At 59.3% G+C, this 22,515-nt stretch overlaps 2 protein-coding genes across 4 annotated transcripts in view; both read right to left on the bottom strand.

The window, feature by feature from the left end:
* Window positions 1–4,123, bottom strand: part of NECTIN4 (nectin cell adhesion molecule 4) — a 36,900-nt gene extending 32,777 nt beyond the window's left edge. The window contains exon 1 of the mRNA XM_019497621.2: window positions 4,004–4,123. Within this exon, the coding sequence (XP_019353166.2) occupies window positions 4,004–4,043 (40 nt within the window). The 5' untranslated portion in view covers window positions 4,044–4,123. The remainder of the gene's footprint in view (window positions 1–4,003) is intronic.
* An 8,079-nt stretch (window positions 4,124–12,202) lies between these two features.
* On the bottom strand, window positions 12,203–21,761 carry LOC109285722 (lens fiber membrane intrinsic protein). 3 transcript variants are annotated; one of them, XM_019497610.2, is made up of 7 exons: window positions 20,411–21,761; window positions 18,570–18,688; window positions 15,964–16,212; window positions 15,047–15,112; window positions 13,949–14,089; window positions 12,806–12,940; window positions 12,203–12,549 (listed from the first exon to the last, which is right to left on the bottom strand). In XM_019497610.2, exons 3-7 carry the CDS (start codon window positions 16,136–16,138, stop codon window positions 12,482–12,484), a joined length of 585 nt encoding a protein of 194 aa, XP_019353155.1. In that variant the 5' UTR covers window positions 16,139–16,212; window positions 18,570–18,688; window positions 20,411–21,761; the 3' UTR covers window positions 12,203–12,481. The 3 variants fall into 3 exon arrangements, with proteins under 3 accessions (XP_019353155.1, XP_019353156.1, XP_019353157.1); XM_019497611.2 differs by lacking the exon at window positions 18,570–18,688; XM_019497612.2 differs by lacking the exon at window positions 15,047–15,112 and having other exon boundaries at window positions 20,411–21,753.
* Between the last annotated feature and the right edge of the window lie 754 nt (window positions 21,762–22,515).

Here is a 22,515-nt window from a genome sequence, read left to right as displayed (position 1 = left end):
TTTGGCCCCCACACTGCACCCAGCACTACAGACAGCACCAATGACTGGGTGCAGCACCGCCAGGCCTAACTGCTGCCAGTCCTGGCACCCATTACCGCCCCAGCCTGGTGCCAGTCACTGTCCCTTTCTGCGACTCAGTTTCCCCACTGGGGGATAAAGGCAAGTTCAGGTGGTGGGTTGCACCAGGGGCTGCAAGGAACGACTCACCTGATCAGGGCCCTGGGCCAGCCCAGGCTACAGACCCAAACCCAGCACTGCTCCAAGCCCATGCAAGCCCCTCCAGCAAGAAGAGGGGGCAGAGTAATTGCAAACCCTTCCCCTTGGCTTTGGAGACCCAGCCAGAACACCCAAAATCCAGCGCAGCCCACATCTCTCCCAGCCCATCCCAGCCACAGGCATGAACAAGATCCAGGTCTCACCAAGGCCATGCTGCACCACTGGTGAGTTTTGCACAGATGCTCTGACAAACACCAGCCCCCAGAATCAGCACCCCCCACACCAAAACCCCCATGGCATGTCCATCCCACCATGATAGTGCAGGGTGCACCAGGTACCCATGGGGAAGCAACACTGGCAAAGAAAAAGAACCACCGTGCTTGAGAAGGAGCACGTGCAGAAGTGACGGAGGACACAGACACCCTCCTGCCGGACTGTGCCCTCCCCAGACAACAGCTCCTGTGATGCCCACAGTCCTTGGAAACCTCCAGCCTGCACAGACAGGCCTAGGACAGCAATGGCCAGGGCCTGAACACAGACAGCCCCTCACCCCTCCTCTCTGCTCACTCCTTTGGGCCCCACAGCGTCACCTGCCCACATCCCTCCCCAGTGGGAAAATCCACAGACTCGACCAGCAACTGTACTTGTGCCCAGCATAGGCTGTGACAGCGTCTCCCTAGGCCGGACAGAGGGTGTTCGAAGCCTGAAAGCTCAGTCTTTAAACAGCAGAGCAGGATCCAGCCGGGTCCCAGCTGCCCCCAGGGAGTAGGAGGGACCCTGCCCACAGGGGGCACCAGCAGCATTCGAACCCAAGATCTCCCGCAGTGAAGGCTGAAAGAAAAGGGCAGCTCTGCCAACCGCAGGTCCTCATCATTCATGGAGTAGCTACTTGTGGGGAGGTGGGGGAGCCAGGAAACAAAATGCCCTGTGGGCAGGTATCAGTCTGCCAGAGGAGCTGAAAGGTCAACTCCAGGGCATTTCCTGCCCTGGGTTGACAGCCAAGAGGGTTCTGGCTATCATGACTGAGTGGCACCCTGTGCCCCAAACAGACTGGGGAGACCCCAGCTTGCTCTGCTATTAAACCAAGGGAGTGATGAGTGGGGGCAATTCAGCCCCTGCCCCCAGTGCCAGCAGCCTTCTGGCTCTGGGGATGCTCTCGCTGCCCGCAGGCATAGAGCACGATGGCAGCAAGGCAGACATGCAACACTTTTACATACCACATGCAGAGGCCCCTGTTACCCGCCCCAGCTCCCCTCCATGACAGGTCCCAAGCTGATGCCCCCAGTCGGACACCCAGCTGCCTGCAGCCCTCTGGCTGGGAGCCCTGGGCAGCGAGTGCAGTGCTGGGAGGAGACGCCTGGCTTCCCTGTACAGGTATTGCGTGTGGTTAGTTCAAGGATGTGCCTGGACACATACAATAAGAGAAGGCGAGAGGGAGGGAGGGAGGGAGGGAGGGAGGGAGGGGAAGACAAAGAGCTCCGGAGTCTCCCCACCCCGAGTCCCAGACAGTGTAAGGGACAAACACGCAGGGAGGATCCCCGAGACACTATTTGGAGCCAGGCATGGCCCAAGGCAGGGGAGGGACAGGAGCCATCATACACCAGCAGCAGCCGTGACCCACCCTGGGATCTGTAACCTGCATCCCACACAGATCAGGCACCTCACTGGGTCTGAAACCGCAGAGCCGGGGGCACACTGCCAACACACCAACCCTCCCGTGCAGCCAGGGGCCAAACCAGGAAGAGACAAGCCCTCCAGGAGCATCTCCACTGGAGGGGGTGAGCTGGGCAGAAAAGGGCAAGCAATGCCCCACAGTCCTTCCACGTCAGTCAGCCCGAGGACAGCAAGCAGGGACAAGTCTCACTACAGGTGCAAAGCTGTCCTCTGAACCCAGCAGCATCCAAAGCAGCCTGGGCTCCAGATACAGCCCAGAGGATGAGGCCCGTCTTCAGCTGCAAGCCTATGGCACTGCCACAGGGCCAAGGACGGGCTGGGCTAGAGGCAGGCAGACCCCTGCACAGGGGAGTCACGGCTCTGCCACTCCTCTGGGAGCCCCAACCAAGCTGGCAACAAACACTGGCTGGAGTCAAGCCACAGACAGAGTCATTAATGAGACTGGCATCAATTAACCATGTCAATCAGCTGAGGGGCACGTTGGGCAGGGGGCCAGGGCTCCAGGGAGACTCCAGGCAGTGGCTGGTTTCCAGTACTGGGAGCCCTGGGTCCACTGAGGTACGTTGCGCTCAGCCCTGCTGAGAACAGCACCCAGGCTGGAGACTCACCCAGCTACCACCCTGTTTAATGAGGGCTTGGGCCCTGGGAATACGCCCTGCTAAGGTGCCATGTGGGAGGGAGCACCCCATTGCAAGGGGGCTCCCACAGCCTGAGCCCCCTGTAGCCGCTCAGGCTCCAGGCAGGGGTGACACAGCCAGGGCAGCCTCTGGGCATCCCTCCTTCCAGCTGGCTCAGCCCCACCATGCCCCCCCGACAATCCCAGTGCCAACCCTGGCCCCAGCATGTAGGCGGGGCCACCCATTCTCGGAAGCCTTTCCCCAGCAGCCGCAGACAGACGTGTGGCCTCAATCCTGTCCTGTGCACAGTGCCACAACTACTGTACCGCAAGACCCCCGCTGGAGGGTCCCACACCCACACCTGAGCCTGAAAGCTCAGTCTTTAAACAGCACAGCAGGATCCAGCCGGGTCCCAGCTGCCCCCAGGGAGTAGGAGGGACCCTGCCCGCAGGGGCAGCAGCAGCATTTGAACCCAAGATCTCCCGCAGAATCCCCTTTTAACCGGCCGTGCTCACAGCAGCTCTGAATGGCAGGGCGCTGCACCAACACCCAGGACCTCACGCCTCCCGGGGCTGTTATGAATCACCGCTGCCTTGGGAGTCACAACAGAACCGCAACGCCCGAGTCAGCAGCCGGGCAGACAGGGTGCGGGGAGGGGGCACTGGGCACTGCCATGGCTGGACCGGACTGGGTCCCACTCCCACGGAGCTGCAGCCAGGGGGCACTCAGCCCCCAGGGCAACAATGGGGGGGGTCCCTATAGAGCAGGGTGCTGCACCGACACCTGGGACCTCACCCCTTCCCAGGGCTGCTAGGAGTCCCCGCTGCCTCGAGAGCCACCATGGGACCAAAAGCCGGACAGTCAAGTCAGCAGCCAGGGCACAGGGAGAGGGTGCCGGGCACTGCCAGGCTGGGTCCCACTCCTGGAGGGTTGCAGCCAGGGGGTCACGCAGCCCCCAGGGCAACAATGGGGTGGTCACTATCGAGCAGGGTGCTGCACCAACACCTCGGACCCCACCAGGGCTGCTAGCAGTCCCCGCTGCCTCGGGAGCCACCGCGGGACCAGGAGCCGGACAGTCAAGTCAGTAGGCAGGGCGCAAGTCGGGGGTACCGGGCACTGCCAGCCAGGGGGTGCCCAGCCCCCAGGGCAACAATGGGGGGGTTCCCTATAGAGCAGGGTGCTGCACCGACACCTGGGACCTCACGCCCCCCCCGAGCTGCTAGCAGTCCCCGCTGCCTCGGGAGCCAGGGCAGCCCCGGCGCTGGGCACCGCCGGGCTGGGTCCGTGTCCCGGGGGCTGCAGCCAGGGGGCACCCAGCGTCCCCATCGAGCAGGGTGCCAGCCCCGGTGCCTCGGACCTCACGCCCCCCCGGGCTGCTAGGAGTCCCCGCTGCCCGGGGAGCCCCGACAGCCCCGGAGGCAGCAGCCGCGCTGGGTCCGCGTCCCGGGCTCGCCGGGTGCCAGCCCCGGGCCGGGAGCTCCGTCGGGGGCACTTACCGGCGGCGGCGAGGAGCAGCAGCAGCGCCGGGCGGGCCATGGGGGCGAGCGGCGCGGGGCCGTCGGGCTGCGGGCTGGGCTCTGCGCTGTGCCCGGCTCGGCTCGGCTCGGCGCGGCGCGGCCGCGGGGGTGGAGCCCCAACCTGCTCGGCAGGTCGCAGCAGGTGCTTGCGAGAGGGGCGCGGCCCCGGCAGCGCCGTGAATCAGGGCCCGGCCCCGATCCTGCGCCGGCCGGGGCTGGGCTGGGCTCCTGGCCCCAGCTGGCCGGGACCCCCCGGAGCCGCCCCGGGGTGGAGAGGAGAGGAAAGGAGAGGGGCAGGGCAGCGCAGAGGAGAAAGGCGCGAGTGGGGCAGGGGGCTAAGAGAAAGCTGTTACCGCCTGCGTCTCGCCGGACAAGGACAAGGGGTCCAGCATGGCACGAGCGGGCCATCGCGTTGAAACCAGCACCGGGGCAGGTCTTTCTTGTCAGTGTGGCATCCTAGCGGGGCGCTCATGGCCACCCAACGCAGGGGACGCTGAAAGTTCGGCCCTGTGCCCACAGGGACTGGACACGTCCGTGGAGGAAAGGGGCATCGGTCGCTCTTGAGCGCAGGAGGGAGGGGTGCGGAGTCAGAGCTTCTTGGACTTCCAGCGAAGGACGGAGGCTGCAGAGGAGAGGAACGGTGCAACAAACCCTGGCTGCCAGACCTAACTCGCTCCCCCTTTCAATACCTGCTGCTGCCGTGTGACTCCGGCCTATTTGAGGCATTGGGCTAACATGGGCGTGATGGCCTCGAAGCAACAATTCGCCCCCAGTGTTCTCAAGGGGGGCTATTGAGTATGCATCAATTGATTTTGGGGGAAACAGGGATGGGATGGAGGTCATAGGTTCACAACGGGGGGGCACCGAGCACAGTGTGCTGGCCACCAGCCACTGGCCTTCGAACGAGTCCAGGAAGCCAGTGGACATTGCTCAGTGAAACTCTGCCTGGAGACGTGAACGGACAAGGGAAAGCAGTCCTTGGAGGTCCCTTCAGCCAGAGCCTGCTTCCTAGTTGGATAGATCACTAGCTTGGCTGGGGCCAGGAGCAAGCTGGGCCAGATGGACCCATTAAATGGCTCTTCTTGTGGTCTGATATGTTCTTCGTTGTGCACGGGCAGATCTAAGATTTGGAAAAGGGGGGGGGCATCATCCTCTAAAACACAGCACGAAAGTCTCCAGTTCAAAAGCGACTAGCAGCTTCAGCAGGGCTCCAGGCTGGATGATTGCCTAAAACAAAAACAGAAATAAAGCCATGAGACCTCCCGGCTCGGTTGCAGGGCCTGTGTCCCAGTTGTGGCTCGTTCTTAGCCGGCCCCATCCCAGGTGCCCCCCACAGCCCTGGCACTGGACACCCCGGGGTGGCAGGGATCCATGGGAGCTGCAGGCCCTGCCCTAGGATTAGTGTTGAGCCGGGTCTTACAGGGATTTAGCTCCCAGCCCCACTGACGTCACTGCCTATTGTTTGAGGGCCCCGTTGCCAGCAGCAACTCTTGAGTTTCCCTCTGCGCCTCTGGGGCTCATTGCTGTATACACCCCCCCACCCACGCCAAAAGCTGCGGCCCCACTTCTGGGCTGTCAGTCCCCATTGAAATGAGCTACACATAGTCTGCAGAGCTGTGAAAGAGGAGCTTCACGACCAGGGGCAGCAAACAGACAGCAGCGAGGCAGAGCTCAGGCTGGCTTGACTGGTGGAACATCAAGAGCATTAAGAAGGAGAGAGGGTCGTTAACCCCTGTGGAGTGAAGAGTTTGGGTCGGGTAGATGGCAATGATCCATGGAGTCAAGTGCCTCCCTCGGCGCTGCCTGACTAGAACTGCCAGGCAGTTGTCTTTAAACACGGGGTGGTGCAGGAATCAAAGTGGGGTGCGAGTGCACCAGTGCACACCCCCAGATCCACCCCTGTTGTTGTCTCCCTGTTTGGTGTCCTCACCTCCTGCCCAGCCGGGCTGTAAGGATTCACTTCCTAAAAATGAAGGGCAACCTTGGCACAGGGAACCCAAGTGAACTCCCTGCCTACTCCTGAAGCCATCCTGTGCCTCAGTTTCCCTCTGCCCGATGGAAATGCAGCACTGTCTGGCTCCCCCCCAGGTCACAGAGAGGGAACCGTCCAGGAGCGATGGCATCCTATGGTCACACCTTTCCGTCTTGGCTCATTTCCCTGCTAGCGCCAGGACAACGTAGGCCAGGAAGCAGGGGGGGTTATGACAGAGACAGCCCAGCACTGTCGCCCCTAGAAGCCTGCAGCCCATCTGCGGCGACAGCCAGAGCCCGGGGCACAGGAGATGCAGACAAGAGCTCCAAGGCTTTTAGGAGCTGCAGTCAGGCCGGCTCAGCTGTTTAAAGAGCTGGTTTCGCTGCAGGGGAGTGGGTCTCCTTGTGAAATCCTGTAAAAGGAACCTGTTTCCAACACACGGAGAACTCGCATTTCCTCCCCACTGACAGCCCAGTGGGCAGGTTTCGGCACGTCCTGCCCCGTGGCCCGTGTTTGAGTCCCAGTCCAGGAACCCTCCTGTCTTGGCCTCCTACCAGGGCTGCTCTGCGGCTGGGCCAAGTGGCGTTTCGATTTCAAGGGTGCAGCAAAACCTTGAGCTCTGCGTGGATGCAGGTGCCTAAGCGGTGCCCCGGCTCCAGGCTGCCAATGCCTGCCAGCTTAAAGCCACAGCTCCTGGAGCCTTGGAAGGGCAGGAGGATGTCAGCAGGCAGCGTCTCGCCCAGAGGAAAGCATGGGAGTGTAACTTCCCTCCAGCTCAGAGCCCGGAAGGTGAATGCCAGGGGTTCCTACTTGCTATGTCATAATTTCGAGCCAATCTCCTGACTGGGGGCCCTGGGGCTGGGCACACACAGCCAGACTAGGTGATCCTGGCTGGCCTGGAGATCTATGAATTACAGCAGCTGAGGGGGGTCCTTCAGGTGTAAACCTCCTGTGATGCAAATAGCGTGAAAGTGGGAAGAGGATTCAGCTTTCAGACGCCTCCTTTCCCCTCCTCCTAATGGGAGAGGCAGTTCCACCTCCCAGCAGACCCTGTATCCAGGAAGGAGCAGCTCCTGGGCAGAAAGACCCAGCCCCTGGATCCTTCAACATTTAGCAGAGGCTGACCTAGAGCATCACAAGCAACCAAGGACCTGAGAATCCAGGCAGAAGAAAAGGAAATATCTCTTTGAAACAAGGCAGATAAACTTCCCCATGCATACCCTCCAGCATAAGACTTGTCCCAGTGCAGTCTGGAACAAGCTGGGAGATGAAAACCAGGACCTGGCTTTTGCATGGGATAGAGATCCATGCCAGCTCCTCCCTTCCTGCTGTGATTCCCAGGCTCTGCTAGTCCTGCCCAGGGCTGGTTAACCTGGTCCTCCAAAGAGTATGGTAGTTATTGGCTGGAGAATTGGGAGTCTCTCTTTAGAAAGGTGTTTTTTTCCTCCGCTCTGCTGCAAGATCTGGAATCTGAGTCTCCGCTCACATCGAGCCAGGGAGAGACTGGGTCAATAAATAGCATCTGTGTTGGCAACAGACACTGTCTGAACCGTGGGGACGTGTGGAACTAGGAGGATGCCAGGGGAAGAGTTTGGAGGGGGCCTGGGATGTCCATCTGCAGGCACGTGGCTGGAAGGCCAGGGCTGCTGAAGAGTCCTGATACTACAGAGGCGACCTGGATGCAAAAGCGGGCGTCGTGTCACTGGCATCTGGACAGTTTATTCGGAACCAAGACGGTGTCTGCAGAGCTGCTATGGCAGCCACCACCACGTGGGTGCTACATGCAGGCTTTCCAGTACTGCTGTGTCATGCCGGAGAAAGTTTGGGATCCTGGAGCAACATGGATTTGTATAGGATAATTTGGATAGGGCTGATCATGCCTCAGGCAGGGGGCTGGACTAGATGTGACCTCTGGAGGTCCCTTCCAGACCTACTTCTTTATGATTCTCTGCTGCAACAATTTTACTTTATGGGCTGTATGAAGCTGTGTGTGTTTTCTCTGCCCTGGGTTCTGGCGTGGTACAGGCTCAGTCCCTGGGAGTCAGGTTCAGCCAGGAGAAGATACTGCCTTGAATGCCATTTGTGACCCTGTCTGTTCCAGGACTGCTAAATGGGTGCTCCACATGCAGCTAACCTACATGCTGCATCCTTGATCTCCATCTGCTGGCCAGCCCACCTGCACAGCCTCCAGCACCTGGGGCTGCTCGGCAGTGGGATGGCTGTTGGTTTAGATGGGGGGTGACAAACGTGGCGACTCAATGTTCTTGGTCCCAGCCTTTCCCTGCCAGCTGATCAGCTCCAGCCCAGCCTGCCTGGGCCACAGCTCACTGCCCCTTCCTGCCCTTTTAGCTTCCTTCTGCATCACTTCTGCCCGCATTGTTGCCTCCCCCACATCCGTGACAATGCCAATGTTCATGCATGTTGTCCTCATGCTGCACAGACCAGACTAGGATCAGGACTCTGCTGTGCCAGAAACAGTGCTGCACTGATGGCTACACCCCACTCTGGTCCAGTACCTTTCCTTCAAAGATCTTGGGATCCAAAGATGGTCTATAAAGCCCTCTTGGGGGTCTGTGCAGCACCTGGAAGGCCTTGTAGTTGGCAGCTACCCGGCAGCCCCTGGAGCATTGGAGCCATGCAGACTCCTCCAGTCCTGAAGGATGAGGAGCAGACTGGAACCGAATGCAAATGAGCCATTTTCAGCCCAGCTCAGAGCCCATAGCCGTGGGTTTGGGACTGGGCTGAGTGAGGCCGGGCAGTGGGTCAGGGGTGGGAACCACACCGTGAGATTAGATTAAAGGTGGATTATATAGGGTTGGCAGTTAAAAGCAGCCTACTGGCCTGGATGAGGAGGGAGATTAGATAAGGGGCAGACGCCTTGTCTGACCGCAGCACCTCCTCTCGCTGCAACTTGGACGGAGTCCAGCGGAGGGCAACAAACATGGTTTAGGGGTTGGGAAACATGACTTGTGAGGAGAGGCTGAGAGAACTGGGTTTATTTAGTCTGCAGAAGAGAAGACAGAGGGGGGATTTAATAGCAGTCTGCAACTACCTGCAGGGGGGGTTGCAAAGAGGATGGAGCTGGGCTGTTCTCAGTGGGGGCAGGTGACAGACAAGGAGCGATGGGCTCCAGTTGCAGACAGGGGAGTTGAGGTTGGATATTAGGAAAAACTCTCACTAGGAGGGTGGTGAAGCACTGGAATGAGTTACCTAGAGCGGTGGTGGAGTTTCCATCCTTGGAGGTTTTTAAGACAAAGCCTTGGCTGGGTCAATCTAGTCAGGGCTGGTCCTGCTTGGAGCAGGGGTTGGACTAGATGTGACCTCCTGGGTCCCTTCCAACCCTAACTTTCTATGATTCTAACTGTGTGTGTCTATCATTGCATGTCTGTATATCATTGTTGTGTGTATACTGGATTGTGAATGGGTAACTGGTGCCCATGCCCCCACAGCAACCAGTCAGCAACCAGAGGGGGTCCCCCCACAGCCACTCTCAATGACCAGGAGGGATGGCCAATCTCACCAATGGCGGAGATCCCCTCCTGGCCGATCGCGAGGCGGCCAATCCCTACGGCCACTTCCAGAAGTGGCTTCAGCGCTTCATCCAGCACTCCCACTCCCCGGCTGGTGCTCGCAGGTGGACACTGGCACTCCCGTGTGCCCCCCACTGCCCATCGCCTAAGCAGGGAGCATGGCCAGTCAGGGAGTGTACCGGTGCTCTCAGGGGGTGCACATGCACCCCCATGCACCCCCTACACATCCCCACTGGGATTGTGTGTATGTGTGTGCGCACACGCGTGCGTGTGTATATATATCATTGCTCTGTATACTGGATATTGCTTGTGTGTCTATATATCATTGCTGTGTGTGTATTGGATTGTGTGTGTGTCTATGTATCATTGCTGTGTGTATATTAGATTGTAGGTGTGTGTGTCTCTTTGTATCATTGCTATGTCTGTGTTTTGGACTCTGTGTATGTGTGTGTGTGTGTCTATGTCTCTGTGTATTATTGCTGTGTGTATTGGATTGTGTGTGTCTATGTCTCATTGCAGTGCATGTATTGGATTGTAGATGTGTGTGTGTCTCTATGTCTCTGGGTGTTGTTGCTGTGTGTATTGGGTTGTGGTGCTGGCTAGCCTCTTATGGGAGCAGGGCTTGGCCTCGGGGCTGAGGGTTGTTCTCTCCTGTCTAACCCACACTCAGTCTGGGCTGCTGGCACTCCCACACACACAATTATTCACACTCACGGCCAAGTGCCGTCTCACACACAAGTGCACACACTCATCCACAAGCACCCCCCACCCTTGTGAGGCAGCGCCTGCCTGTCAGCGCCTTGCTGGGTGTCTCCATTCCCAAGCTGTGCAGCCAGACCCACTGGTTTGTGCACATTCATATTTTTAGGTGTGCCCTCCCTCACCCCCAGCTCCTGGGCCAGGGGCCATCTCCCCTCCTCGCCCCAGGACTCATAGGAGACACCTCCTTGGGCCTGATGCCCCCAGGACTGGGTAAGCCCCTGAGGGAGGTGCACACCCAGTCCAGTACACACACCCAGACATGCACACACACACCCCCAGTCCAGTACACACACAGTGACACACACACACACAGCTATGATGCGCGCGTGCACACACACACACACACACAGTCCAATACACACAACACAATGATACATAGACATAGGCATACATACACACACAAACACACCCAATCCAATAAACATGCAGCAGTCAGATATACACACACTCCCTAATACACACACCGCCATGAGACAGGAGTTCACACAGATACAAACACAATCCAATATACACACAGCAGACAGGCGCATGCACACACACACCCAATCCAATACACACAGTAATGAGACAGACACTCCTCTTGTATTCTCTCACGCACACACATTCACACACCCCAATCTGATGTACACAGCAACGAGACAGACACTCCCCCATGCATTCACATACTCATGCACCAATACACTCCAGCCCCGACACACACACACACACACACACACACACAGACATATGCACAGATACACAGACAAACAACCCCAACACACAGTGTTGCACAGATCCTACCTACACACCTACATGCACACACACTCACTCTCTCTCTCTCTCTCTCTCTCTTTCTCTCTTGCTCTCTCCAGTCCACCTGCAGAGCCAGGTAGAGCCAGCTGGGGGTGTTCTGGGGGTCCCACAAAGTCCCCACTTCCCCCCACTCTGCCCACTATAGCCAGCCCACTCTCTGGCAGCAACCCAGGGGCTGGAGACACTTGTGCCTGAGCAGGTGGCTTCCCTGGGGTAGGGGTTTCACAGTGAACTTCATCCCCCCATGCATTTGCTGTGGTCCCCAACACCACCAGGAGCCGGAGTCACAGGACACGATGAGAGGGAGGTGCACAGGGAGCTTCTCCTGTGAGCTGTGGGCACCGGGCTACAGGGCAACAGCATGCCCGAGAGGCTGGCTTACCCAAAGGGTTGCACTGCCATGGTCTTCAGGGCCCCAGCAGACACCAGAGCTGTGGGCATTAGATGGGGACAGGCCTGAAGCCGTGGGGTGGGGGGCTAGCAAGCCTGCTCTCCTTGAGCAAGGCTCCCCTCTGCCTTGCTGGCCTCCAGGACATGCCTGAGACCCTGACCCCGCTCTCAGGGGTGCTGGACTCCTTTGCTGGGGGTGGCCAGACTAGGGCCCTGCCCCCAGCTTGCACGTCTCTGCTGTGCCCCAATACCAGGCATCCAGGAGCACTGGACTTCTCCAAGACAGAGAAGCCCCAGGGGAAAGGGCAGGCTCCCCGAGCCTGGGCACAACAGGGACCTGCTGGCAGAGGTGGTCAGGTGTAACAGCAGCTGGATGGGCAAGGGACCCTGATGGGCAGGAGCCAGGGGTCACTGTGGAGCGGGGGTGGGGGCAAGGCCACCCAGCTAGAATTGCCAGGCAGGGCAAGTGATGGGTGCTGATGGCGAGTAGCTGAGTTGCAGCCAGGCTGCTCTGCCTCTGCTCCTCCCTACCCATCTGCCTGCTGCCTACCACCCCCCAGCCATTGCCCCCACCCCATCCATGCCCCACATCCCTTCCCCACCTGTCCTTCTCCCTCAGACTGCTTCCCCCAGCTCAGGAAAGTGCAGCATCCCCAGCCCAGCCCAGGGCTCCTCTTTCCAGCTCTGGCAATGCCCCTGGACCCTGCTGGGGGCCGCAGCACCCAGACACCGTGAGGGCAGAGCTGGTTTATTGGTACAGAGATCACAGGCAACACAGCTGTGGGGCAACTGAGCGTGGGGCCTGGGAGGGAGGAGTGGGCACAGGCCGGGCACGGGGCTGCAGGCGGGCAGTGCTGGGGGGTTCCCAGCCCTTCTGGGGGGGCTGCTGGCAGTGGCACTCAGGCACTGCAGGGCTTGGGGGGAATCCCAGAGGCGGAGCTGCCGAGGGCTTGGGCAAGGGGAGGTGGGGATGGGCAGGTGCACAGGACTGTCACCCAGGCATGGGGCTCCTCAGCTGCTGGCCACGGCAGAGCTGTCCACGGATGAGTCCTTGGAGAAGGCGAAGATGTGGAACACACCTGGGGAGAGAGCTCAGGTCAGGCTGGGGCAGGGGGCAGCTCCCCTGCAGCTTGCCCTCCCCAGGGACCCCCTGCAGCACTTTGCTCCCATGGTACCGATGCCAGCTCTGGGATGAGGCTCTGGTGGGGGCTTGGACTGGTCTTGCCAGGGGAGTCCTCCCTGCCCCTCTCTTCTGTGCCCCAGACCCCCTCATCCCCCAACAGCCCAGATCCCCCTCACCCGGGAGCATGAGATGCAGGCGGAGCGGGGGGTTACCTGCTGAGATGGTGAGGATAACGCCAACCCATCCGAGGATGTAGGACCAGGAGAAGCGCCAGTCTTCGTAGCGCTTAGCGAAGACGTTCACCGTCACACCCGTGTAGATGGACAGGCCCAGCAGTGCCAGCAGCCCTGGGGAAGCACAGCAGGGACTCAGCCCAGGTGGCTCTGTGGGCTGGAGGGCATGTGGCATGGACCTGGCAGGCACTGGTCCAGCCCAGGCGGTGACAGGGCCAGGCAAGGGCCAGCGGGGTGTGGGCCCCCGGCAGCAGCCACAATCCAGAGCTGTATGAAGGGCCCCATTGCTGGAGCCCCCAGCCCCAGGGCCAGGGAAGCAGTGGAGATGGGGTGGCTGGGGCCTCGCCCACTCAGCCATGGACATGCTCAGGACCCAGCACCTCTGAGACAGCTGCAAGGAGGTATGTGCTGGGCACAGCATGGGCCTAAAGGACCCCTTGGCTGATCCCTGGCGAGGAGGGTCCCAGTGATCCTGGGGCTGCTGCCACCTCCATGGGTCCATCTTAGCTGGAGGAGTGCCAGGGTCACCAGTGCCCAGAGTCTTTTCCCCCTAGGGAGCACCCCTTTGCAGGTATCACTCAGCATCACCAGCTCAGCCGCAACGAGGCTGGCACCTGAGGGGACCATACCAGCTCTGCCTAAGCCCACTGTGGTCAGCAGGATGCCCTGCCCTGCCCTGCCCTGCCCTGCCCTGCCCAGCAATGGCCCCATTGCCACAAGCCGGACCTGGCACTACTCTCCCCTGTGCCCATGTAGAAACATCAACAGAGCCAGACTGGGACAGACCAATGGTCCATCCAAGCCAGTATCTTGTCCCTCACAGTGGCAGGGGTTGATGCTACAGAGGGAAAGCATCAAACTGGATGTCTCCAGGGTGATCTATGCCTATCCAGTGCCCAACTCATCTCCATGGGTGCCCCTAAGCTCTAGTGTGCTGGGACCTGGTGAGCAGCAGTTCCCTGCTCCCTTGATCCACACCTGTCATGATTTCCTAGACCTCTGTCCTCACCCCCTCAGCCTTCTCCTTTCCAAAATACTGCACTAGCCTTTTTAGTCTCTCCTGGTCTGGAAATGGCTCCAGGCTCCCTATCAATTTGGTGGCCTTTCTCTGCACCCACATACCGGCAATGAGTAGGGTGATGCCCGCCATGCGGGTCCGTGTCAGCCTGGCACTGCTGGAGAAGGTGGTGAGCCCCAGGATGATGCCTGCGAAGCAGGAGAGGATGGAGAGCAGCATGAAGGCCCGTGTGGCATCCCAGAAGGCTGCAGAGAGGGGGACAGAATAGTGGAGAGGAGGCATTAGGAAGCATCTGGGGCTTGGTGACCGGCTCGAGGCACCAGGAGCTGGATCTTGTGTGTTGTGCAGATCAGGAAAGACACAGGAGCAGAGTCCCCAGCCCAGTCCAGGGGCTGCTGTGGAGGGAGTGAGAGGTGCTGGGCACCCGCCTGTAGGGTCCTCATGGCGGATGCCCACACTGAGACCCCAGCTAGGCTCTGAGCAGGTGAGTGCCTCTTGTTCCCTTCAGCCTGGCCCCTTGGAGAATCAGGGGCTCCTGTGCTGGGGGCACAGCCCCCGGCTCTAGCACTGGGGTCCTGCTGGGCACTGAGCCAAGGCTCCCTGTGTGTCTTTTTTTTTTTTTTTTCGTTTTTTTTTTTTTTTTAAGGAAAATTTTTCATGGTCCAAATCAAATCAGCCAAGTCAATTCCAAATCCGTGTGAATCATTCAAGAACCATGTGTGGCCCTACTACCAGCAAGCATCCTCCACCCCTGCCTGGGGCTTCAGATACTTCCAAATCCTTCAGCAGGCATCCTTAGTGCAGGCCCAAGCCCAGAGGGTTGGAGTTCAGATGCCCCTGAGTTTTGCTTGCCCTCAGCCATATGGCTGCAGGAGCAAGCTAGGAAGGAGTCTCCTATTTGCACAAAGTCAGCATATAGGTGAGATCCTCCCACTGGAAGTGAAAGTGGGAGGCTAACTATGCATGGCCTCATGGTTTTTTTCCCCCTGCTAGTAGGAAAACCACCTTGGTGGTCATGGTATTTCTGCTCCCTGTGAGTCCTGCTCCAGAGCCCACCGGTGCCCTGGAGCTGGCAGGGGATAGGGTGGGAGGTAGAGAGGCTGCTCCCAGGGCCTGGCTGGGCAAAGCCCATGGGAGCCAGTGCAACACCTGGGAGAGTCTGGAGCAGGCGGGAGAGGGCGTGAGCAGAGCAGGACGGGTACCTGAGAGGATGCGAGTGGCTGCATTTTGAATGAGGGGCATCCTTGCTACGGCCCGGAGAGCGGCTCCTGCAAACACAGAATCACAGTCACGCGGCTCCAAGCGGAGGCGCTGGGGAGGCCACGGTGGCGGCAGGGTGGGGTACACAAATGGTGCCACCAAGAGCCAGACAGGGCTGCCAGAGGGCTGTGCCAGCCAGCGGCCGGCCATGACCACTCCCACTCTGCATCATGGGGCCTCCTGCTCGTGTCCATGAGAGCAGCCTCTGGGCTACTCTAACGTCCACGGCACATGGGCCTTGGAGGCCTGTCTCCTGTGTCTGCCCCTGCATCACCTTGCTCTGTGCCTCAGTTTGCCCATCTGCAGGGCAAGATCTGATCCTGACAGAGGGGTAGGCAGGCAGGTGTGGGAGTTGCCACACTGCTGCTTCCCCAGAGGCAGCTCCTCCTCGTCACCAATGCTCAGTGAGGTCTGGATGGACCCGGCACCCCCCAACACACACACACTTACACATGTACACACACATAGATAGTTCTGGGGGTCTCGGGCTGTGGGAGCTGCTCCTGGGAGCAGTAGGGGGAAGGCAGGAGACTGGGGGCAGAGGCCAGGTGGAGGGGGAAGGAGCTGAGCTGGAACAGTTCTGTGCGCTCCGGCCACCACGAAGCACTTGTGCACTCACAGAGGTTGCAGGCAGGTCTGGCTGGGCATCGGCCACCTACAGCCTGACTGGGCATCACCTCCTCCGGACCCAACCCCCAGCAGCCTCCTGGCTGGGCCTCACCACGGGCAGCTTGGATTGGCAACACCAAGGGTGCCAAAGGCATGTGGGTGCCCCCTACCCATCTCCAGGGCCCCTGCTGCCCTCCACCGGCTCAGCCCTGGTGGGGCTGGGCTGGGCAGTGCTGGGTGCCCTGCTTACCAATGGTGATGGTGTGCACATGGCACTTTCCGCCAACACAGTAGCGCCACAGCCCCTGGTGGCTCAGGTTGCCTGAGTAGCGGTACTGCATCCAGAAGTCGGTGGCTGTGGCAACGATGAGGAGGACCAAGCCGGACACGGCACACAGCAGGCCCCCGCCCATCAGGCTGTGCATCACGGGCAGAGCGCAGGGTCTTGGGTCTGGTACTGGCAGCGTCCTCCAGAGCCGGAGAGAGGAGTGGGAGCTGCCTAGGGAAGGGCAGGACAGAGAGAGCATGGCCTCAGCATCCACCACCCTTCGTGTCACATGCTACCTGGGGCACTGGGGCCACAGGTGGGGAAGTGAGATGTGGGGCACAGCAGGGCAGGGGTCCTGGGCACCAGGGTGGAGAAGCTGGGGGGGGAAGAGGGGGGGATGGTGCAGTGCCTGAGCCAGTGATGGGAAGGGACTGATGCTGACTGGGGCCTACTGTATTGCAGGCTTCAGTGCAGGGGCCTCAACTGGAAGTAGCCCTTGGCAATGAGCAGGGGCCCCTGGCTCCCATCTGGCCATGGGGCTAGGGAACAACGTGCCCTGGAGCCAGGCCATGGGATGCCTACGTCAGGCAAATGTGACCCCTTTGTTCCCAACAATGGGCCGCGCTCCTGATGCTTCCATGAGAAAGCACCGAGTCAGGGCCCAGGCTCTGGGCTGCTCCCGTGGGGGCGGCTGGGCTGGGCTGGGGCTGCAAGGCAGGAACAAGGGCATCAGCAACCCCCAGCTGAGCCGGGGACAGAGCCCACCCCAAGCCCCAATTGCCCACCCTTACCACCCACTACAAGCGTACCCTGGCTCCACATCACACACCATCTCAGTCTTAGCACTGCAGAAAACAGGCTCCCACCCTATGCCCACCCCACCCATGCTCTGGGTCTGGGGATGGGCTGTGCCAAGTGCTCCAGGCCCGAAACCCCCCTGAATCCCTTGCTGCCCCACTGGGCACATTGTAGAGGGCCAGTTGCCCTGTCAGCAGTGTCCAGTCCTGACCACGGGCTCCCTGGCCCCAGCCCAGTAGAGCAGGCAGGTGGGTTCCCTGCTGGGGAAGCCCTGAAAATGTCCGAGCCCCTGCCTGGCTGAACCACCCCAGCTTAAGGGCCTGGTCCATCAGTGACCGGCACAACCCACCTTGAGCACCTGCCAGCAGCTGGGGCACCCTCGATGGGGCTCCCAGCCATGAGGTGCCAGGTGAGATCAGCCCTGCTCACAGGCTGGTACCCGGACACTGGGACAAGCAGACACATAGATAGCTCCATCTGGGCAGAGACAGGTAGATAGCCCTGGCTGGGGATGGACGGACAGATACAGTCAAGGGGTGAGGGATGGGGAGCTGTACCTTGCTTCAGGGCTTGTGGGCAGGACAGCCCATGGCTGTAGAGGGCTGAGCTCTCCCTGCTCTGTCCTGCTGCTGCGTTTGCTATCCAGGGATCTGCCGGAGGCCCAGGCAAAGGGACGGGGCAGGGCTGCAGGAATGGGGCTTTTATAGTGCCCCTGCACCTGCTGCTCCCAACTCCATTGTCCCTGGGATGACAAAGGCCTACAATAGCATGGAAGCCTCTGGCAGCCGCTGGCCCCAGGCTGGCCGGCCCCGCTGGGCACGGATCTGCTGATGCAGGAGGCGCGGAGCTGGGGGCAGGGCGGCACTGGCCTTTGTGCTGGGCACCAGTGGAGCAGGGCAGACCTGTGCCCCCTCCTCAGGCTGCATTGTCCAGGAGAGGCCCCCGGGGTGCAGAGCCGGGCAAAGAAATGAATGGAGATGAACAATAGTAGGGATCGTGGCTGTGTAGTCAGAGCAGGGGCAGGGCTGGGGCTGGGAGAAAGGGACTAAGGTGCCAGGCTGGGGCAGACAGAGCAGACCTGTGGACAGCCAAGGGACACAGGATGGAGGGCAGAACAGGGGAGGCAGGAGCCCGTAGCTGGCCCTGATACCCAAGGGAGCAGCAGCACCACCTCCCAGAGTCTGGGCTGAGATTTCAGCTCTAAATCCAGTTTCCCCAGGTGCTTGGCTATATGGCTAAGGGCAGGCGAAACTTGGGAGCATCCAAACCGCAAGCCTCTGGGCTTGGGCCTGCACGTAGGATGCCTGCCAAAGGACTTCAGAAATATCTGAAGCCCCTGGTGGGGGTGGAGGATGTTTGCCAATTGTAGGGCCACTTATGGTTCTGGACTGACTCATGGATTTGGACCTGATTTGGCTGGGAACACGAAACATTTCCTTAAAAAAAAAAAAGGTTTTGGTCCCCGCCGGGGTAGATCCCCTTGGGCTCTACGGCTGACCCAGGGTCACCTCACCCAGAGGTTTCTGGGATACAGCTCATGCCAGCTGGACTGCATGGCACTAAGCTGGGGCAGGGGCAGGGGAGCTGGACACTCACAGCTCCCAGCCAGCTCAGTTACTGGCCAGCAGTGAGGGCTGGTGTCTGGGAGCCACCATGGGGCTGCAGCTCGGGCACCGTGAAGGGGCCTGGGAATGCCAAATGGGAAGGAGGCTTCTGGCCATGGCTGGCCCTCACCCCTCCGTCCTCCCATTTGCACCCAGATCAGGCCCTATCTCAAGAGCAGTCCTCACCAGTTGGTCCTCACTGCAGTGGGTGGTGATGGCTCCTCTGGAGTCTTCTCCCAGAGGGTTGGAGGTTGTCCTGCCAGGCAGGGGGACAGTCACAGGGGCACACTGCTGGGCCACCCCTACTGCAGAGCGGAGAGAGCATCGAACATGACCACATGTGGATGGTCTCCATTCCTTCCCTTGCCCTCTACAGCGTGCCCATCCCTCCAGGGATGCCCTGAGTTGCTGTGTGTGGCTATCAGCAACATGGATCCACCCAGCAAGAGTGAGATCCAGCTCCCTCCAGACAGACTCCTCCTTCCCTTGGGGCCCTGCCAGACATGCAGCTAAATGCATGAGAGGATCTGACCCACAATCTGTGCCGCCAGAGAGGTGGGACTGTGGGACCCAGAATCAGCCCCCATCAAGCCGTATTGCCGTAGCAAATTCCTGCGGCTGGGAGTCCCATCAGCTGATGGGCTCCCAGCCACAGGGGAGCATCTGGCCACACGTTCAATTAACGGCATGATAGGAATGAACCACAAAGTTCTTGCACATTTTTGTGGGATAACCCAGTGGCTTATTCCTCGTTTTATCATGCCATTAATGGCGTGAATGTGTGGCCGGGTCACAACTTAAGAAGTGATGAACTAGGGGACTCAAAGCAGGTGGAGGGAGGCTGTATTCCCCCTGTCCGAGCCTTTGCTGAGAGCGCTCGCGTCTGGACTAAATACCTGGAAAACAATGCCTAGAATTGGGAAAGTTTTCGGAGGAGAACCCGGGAGGTCTGGAAACACCTCCCTGGTGTGGGTGAATGAAGGAGTCTGGCTATTCAGTGCACTGAAGAGGAGGTTGGAAGCAATGTTGGTCATACGCAGGGAGGAGGCAGCTGACACTAGAGGGCTCCTCGAGCCAACAGTCTGAAGGTGCAAAAAGACTGGCGGGCTGGGAACCGACAGCAGATCTGTTCCAGCTGGAATCAAGTGCAGGACAGTAACCAACAACACAATGGTCACAAGGCACCCTCCACCCTTTGGGGCGAGAGGACCATGGGGCTGACAGGCACCTGGGCAAGACCTTTTTTGCTCTGAGGGTTGGGAGCCTTTGACTTTCTAGGCTGAGCTCCTGCAAGGCCAATTTATGCACTTTTGTACCTTCCACCCAGGCCCTGTCCCGCCCAGTTCATGGTGTTTGCCCTCTGCGAATGTGCCTTTTTTTTCTTCTCATCTCTTGGGCAGTTTTTCCCCCTCAAAAAGCACAGCCCCTCAGGTAGGAGCCGTCAAGAGAACTTTCCCCTGCCGTGTCAGCTCAGTGCTCTGCCAGGCTGGTGCCAAAAAGGGCAATACCTGAGTACAGGTGCAGATCTGGGGTCGGACCCCCCGGTTGTGTGGTCAGACCCTGCTTTGGCTGTGCCGCAGGTGAGCTCTTAGCACAGCATCTGCCCAGAGCCCCTGCTTTCCAGTAGCTCTGGAGCCTGTGGGCTGCTCAAGCCCTCCTTTCCCTTGCTGCTGAATACAGTGGGGAGGGAGGGGAAGCAGCAGCCCCTGGACCTGACCCCAGTCAGAGCTCATTGTGCATGCATGACATGCCAGTGTGTTTGGTGGGGGAGGGGGGGGGGGGGGGGGGGGGAGGGGGCATGTTGGGGGGTGCCTCTCCTTTGTGCCTACCTGGATCCACTACTGCCCTTCAGGTGTTTGAAGAGCAAGTCGAGCCTTCAGGCAGCCTTTGAGGTGAGATCTACCATCGTCTCCTCTGCCAGAGGCCACCTTATTGCAGGGAGGTTGCTTCCCAGCATCTTCAATACATGTCTGGACCATCAAAGACATACAACAGTCACCCTGGCACATGTGCCACTTGTCTCTTACCTGCTGGAGGGCCTCTGGGTTTAAAAAGAGATCATGTTGCCCCATGTTTTTGGAAAGAGCTGTCATGGAGAGGTTCCAGCCTTGGGATGCAGCTGCTGTATGTCAGCCAGGTCTCACTAGCAGAAAGCCAGGATCACCTGGCACGTTTTCAGCTTGGCCCAAAGTGTGGTGCCCCTTTGGTTCCAAAGCTAGTCTCACAGATGTCCACTGGCTTGGGCAGTCCTGTCTGAAACATCCTCGGTTCCCCTGGTATCCCATGTGGCAGCTTTCCCAGATAGCTGAGTTTGGGAATGGCTGGTGACACGTAATGGTTTGCAGGTAGAAGGTCTCAGTCTGAGTCCAGTGGAAAATGCAAGCATGTGCTTGCAAACCTGTGGCTTGTGCATCCTGACATGAAGGAACAGCTGTGACACAAGGGTCAGGGAACAAAAGTGTGCAAACACACTCACATCCGTCTTCCTTTGAAGTCACTTTAGATCCAACAGCCCAGCTTTTGATCTTCACTCTGGCACCAACAGCCCTAAGTGCAACTGTCCAAACGGCAGCGAACGAAATGCCTGACACGGAGGGTGCTAGGATTTATCCATGTTCGGCACTGTCGGTGTAAGCCACGGCTCAGAAGTATCACTGCCATAAAGCGCCCCTGCCAGACCTGTCTTCTTGAAACCACTTCAGCAGGGCAGCAAACAGTCCAGGGGATCCAGAAGCCTGCTGTGCTCCCAGAACCAGGCACTACACAAAGCTCAGCCAGAACACAAGGCAGATCCTTGCTGAGCTCCCAGCCTTTGTCAGTCACATTGACAACAGCCTTGGGAAGAACCAAAAGCAACCAACAGCTAAAAGGTGCCCTTTTAATTATCACTTAGAGACCGATCGTGCCTCTGGTACATGTGCATGGAGGAAGCATCTTTGCATTCGGGCGGCAGTTGTTTCCTTGGACTGCATTGCTATAGTGTGCTGTGCTGGACTGCTCCAAGTCGTGTAGCTTCTGGTCACAGCTCCATCAGAGCTGGCTCCTCTCCCCTTCCAGCGCATGGAGATGGCAGCTACTTGCTGCTTCTGTGCTGGCTCCAGCTTCCTGCCTGATCCAGGACTCCTTGCTAAGCACATTCCAGCACACTTGAACCATCTTCCAGGATCTGTTTCCTCTCAGCAAGGAGGTTGTTGCCCTCAGAGCTCGTGACAAGAGCAGTGCTGTGTCTAGCAAGACAGTGGAAAGAGCATAAGAATTGCCACTGACTGGGTCAGACCAGAGATGCATCTTGCCCAGTCTCCCGTGTCACACAGGGGCAGAGAGTGGACTGATGGGGAGAGTGAAGTGGGGCTGACCCTTGCAGCCTCCAGCATTTAAGGTCTCAGAAACTCTGGTGCAGAGGCTGTGCCCCTCACGCCCATGCTCTGTAGCTACTGATGGCCCTTTCCTCCGAGAATGTGCCCAATCCAAGCCTTGACAGCCCTCCAGGCCTCTCTCAGAGGGTGCTGAGCAAGCAGCATATAACCACGTCTTGCCCGCCTCGCTGGGCCGCTGCAGCTTTGTGCAGCCTTTTGTTTAGCTGATGCTGCACTGCACACTCAAGAGGCCGCTTTCCTGGGTGTAGACACTTGGGGCTACTTCTCTGTCCCTTTATGTGCCTCAATGGCCGGTCATAGGGCGGCACAGGGGCAGGGTCTGGGATGCTCTGACCCCTGGCAGTGAAATACGTACATGCAGCACACAGTGAAGTGGGGGTGATGGGAGCCCCCCTCTTTCAGCCCATTTACCTCTAGCTTAGGACGCTTGTGCACGTGCTCCAGACCCCCTCTCCCCACCATGCAGAGGGGGTGTGACCCTGAATCTCTGCAGACTGCTTCCACCACCAGCACATAGGTTAGGCAGTAAGCACGTGGCCCCCACTCCAGCTTTCCCCTGGAAGCTGGCCCCACTGCCCCTTGCGTTACTATTCATCACATCACTGGGAGCAGGGGTCCAGGCTACCAGCAGCAGCCATCTCACTAAGCCATATGCCCTTTGCCTTGAACACTTCTTCCTGGTCCCGCAGAGCTCCCTCACATGGCTGCCCAGGGGCCCAGCTTCGAGGGCAGCACCGGAGAGGGGCTTGGGTCGT

The sequence above is a fragment of the Alligator mississippiensis genome, chromosome 15, assembly GCF_030867095.1.
Source record: "Alligator mississippiensis isolate rAllMis1 chromosome 15, rAllMis1, whole genome shotgun sequence".
Taxonomy (NCBI): Eukaryota; Metazoa; Chordata; order Crocodylia; family Alligatoridae; genus Alligator; species Alligator mississippiensis.
The sequence above is the reverse complement of the archived record's forward strand: the minus strand, read 5'-3'. Positions and strand labels throughout refer to the sequence as shown.